Below are 1895 nucleotides of genomic sequence, written 5' to 3'. Positions count from 1 at the left end.
CTATTATCCAATGGATTTTATTCGATAACTCAATTTAAAATAAATAAATTAAAGTAAATTAGGAAACAAGAAATGATAAAGAATTCGAAAATTATCATACAAAAAAAAAAATTAATATAACAATTATACTTAATTGCATATTTAAATAATCCTCATATTTTTATCTCGACCAAAAGAATTTACCAGATTAATTAATTAAAACGAAATTGCTCCTAATGATTAATTTTATCATATTTAAGAGAAGTTTATTGATTTTTGCCCGGAAATCTTAATCATACATATTGGAATATCTGAGAGATTTCCCTGATATTCGGGTGAATGATCATAGATAATAGACAAAATTTTTCTTTACTTGATTAGGTTTATTTATTCATTTATTTTTTTTAAATGATAAATTATCATAATGTGAAATTTTTATTCCAAAGGATTGCAATTGCTGTAGCAATGAAATTAAGTATGAAACATATACCGCCAACAGGTGTAATTCTGGAAGCACCTTTTAATAATGTCATCGATGTTATCACACAATCATCAGAATTATCAGCATGGCGTTGGACACCTTGGTTTAATGTATTCGTTAAACAATCCATACCACGTGCTGGCCTTTATTTTTATTCTGATAGAAATATTAAATTGTAAATTTTTTTTTTGTTCCAAGTTTTAAATCAAATTTAATTATTATTAAAATTTATTGAAATCTTAATTAAATTTGCCTACTATAGTTAAATTTTAATCGATCATAATTTGCATAATCGTAATAAGAGTAGTATAATTATGGAATTAATTAAATGTTAGCATACTTTGAAGGTTACCAGAAAATTTGACAATAAAATAACAAATTTACGCGTGAAAGAAACGTTATTTAAGAGTACAACGTAAAAATGAACTTTCTACGGGAAACTATCCCTTGTTATATACATATGATGTAAACTTTTCATTTTTTTTTAATTTATATTAGAAAGTAAAAATTAACTTTTGTTATAGCCATATAAGTTATTGATATTAGCTAAGTTAATGTTACAGAATAACGTATATTAATGCTTACGTATAGATTACAGAATAACGTGTCCTATATTAACACTCACGTATAGACTATAGGATGACGTGTCCCATGTTAACACTCATGTTATAGATTACAAAATAACGTGTCCTTTGTTAAATGCTTACGTATAGATTACTGGATAACGTGACCCATGTTAACACTCACGTATAGATTACAGAATAATGTGTCCCATATTAACGCTTACGTATAGATTACAGGATAACGTGACCTATGTTAGCACTCGTGTATAGATTACAAAATAACGTGTCCTTTGTTAACGCTTACGTATAGATTGTTGGATAACGTGACCCATGTTAACAATCATGCATAGATTACAAAATAACGTATCCTTTGTTAAACGATTACATATAGATTATTAGATAACGTGACCTATGTTAACACTCACGTATAGATTACAGGATAACGTGTCCCATACTAATAATGCATGCTGTTGATGATGAAGTGATATCAATATCATTAGCTAAAAAATTACATGATGCAGCATTATCAGCTAAACGTAATGTTCAATTTATTACGTTTGCTGAAGGACGTGGACTATTTCATAAACATATTAATAAAGCATCAGAATTACCATTCATTTTAAAGTTTGTTTCTTTTTTTACATTTAAAAGTTTAAACATTTAAAATAATACAAATCAATTACTTTTTGCAGTAATTTTACCTAATTAATTAAATTAAACTGAATTGGATGAAATTTAAATTTCAAGTTAAATTATTATCAATTTCTATTATTAAATCATTTGATATTATCATATTTTTTCAAAGTATCAATTATTTTTTGTCGATAATTTTATCCAATTTAATTAAATTAAAACTGAATTGGATGAAATTT

At 25.6% G+C, this 1895-nt stretch overlaps 1 protein-coding gene across 1 annotated transcript; it reads left to right on the top strand.

Moving 5' to 3' along the window:
• Positions 1 to 444: 444 nt before the first annotated feature.
• LOAG_15136 (hypothetical protein) lies at positions 445 to 635 on the top strand (the record flags this gene model as incomplete). The annotated part of the gene is made up of 1 exon (XM_003150629.2): positions 445 to 635. A coding segment is annotated over one exon (189 nt), but the record flags the coding sequence as incomplete, so codon positions are not given.
• Positions 636 to 1895: the final 1260 nt, after the last annotated feature.

This window comes from Loa loa (genome assembly GCF_000183805.2).
Source record: "Loa loa unplaced genomic scaffold supercont3.179, whole genome shotgun sequence".
NCBI classification, from domain to species: domain Eukaryota; kingdom Metazoa; phylum Nematoda; class Chromadorea; order Rhabditida; family Onchocercidae; genus Loa; species Loa loa.
The sequence above is the reverse complement of the archived record's forward strand: the minus strand, read 5'-3'. Positions and strand labels throughout refer to the sequence as shown.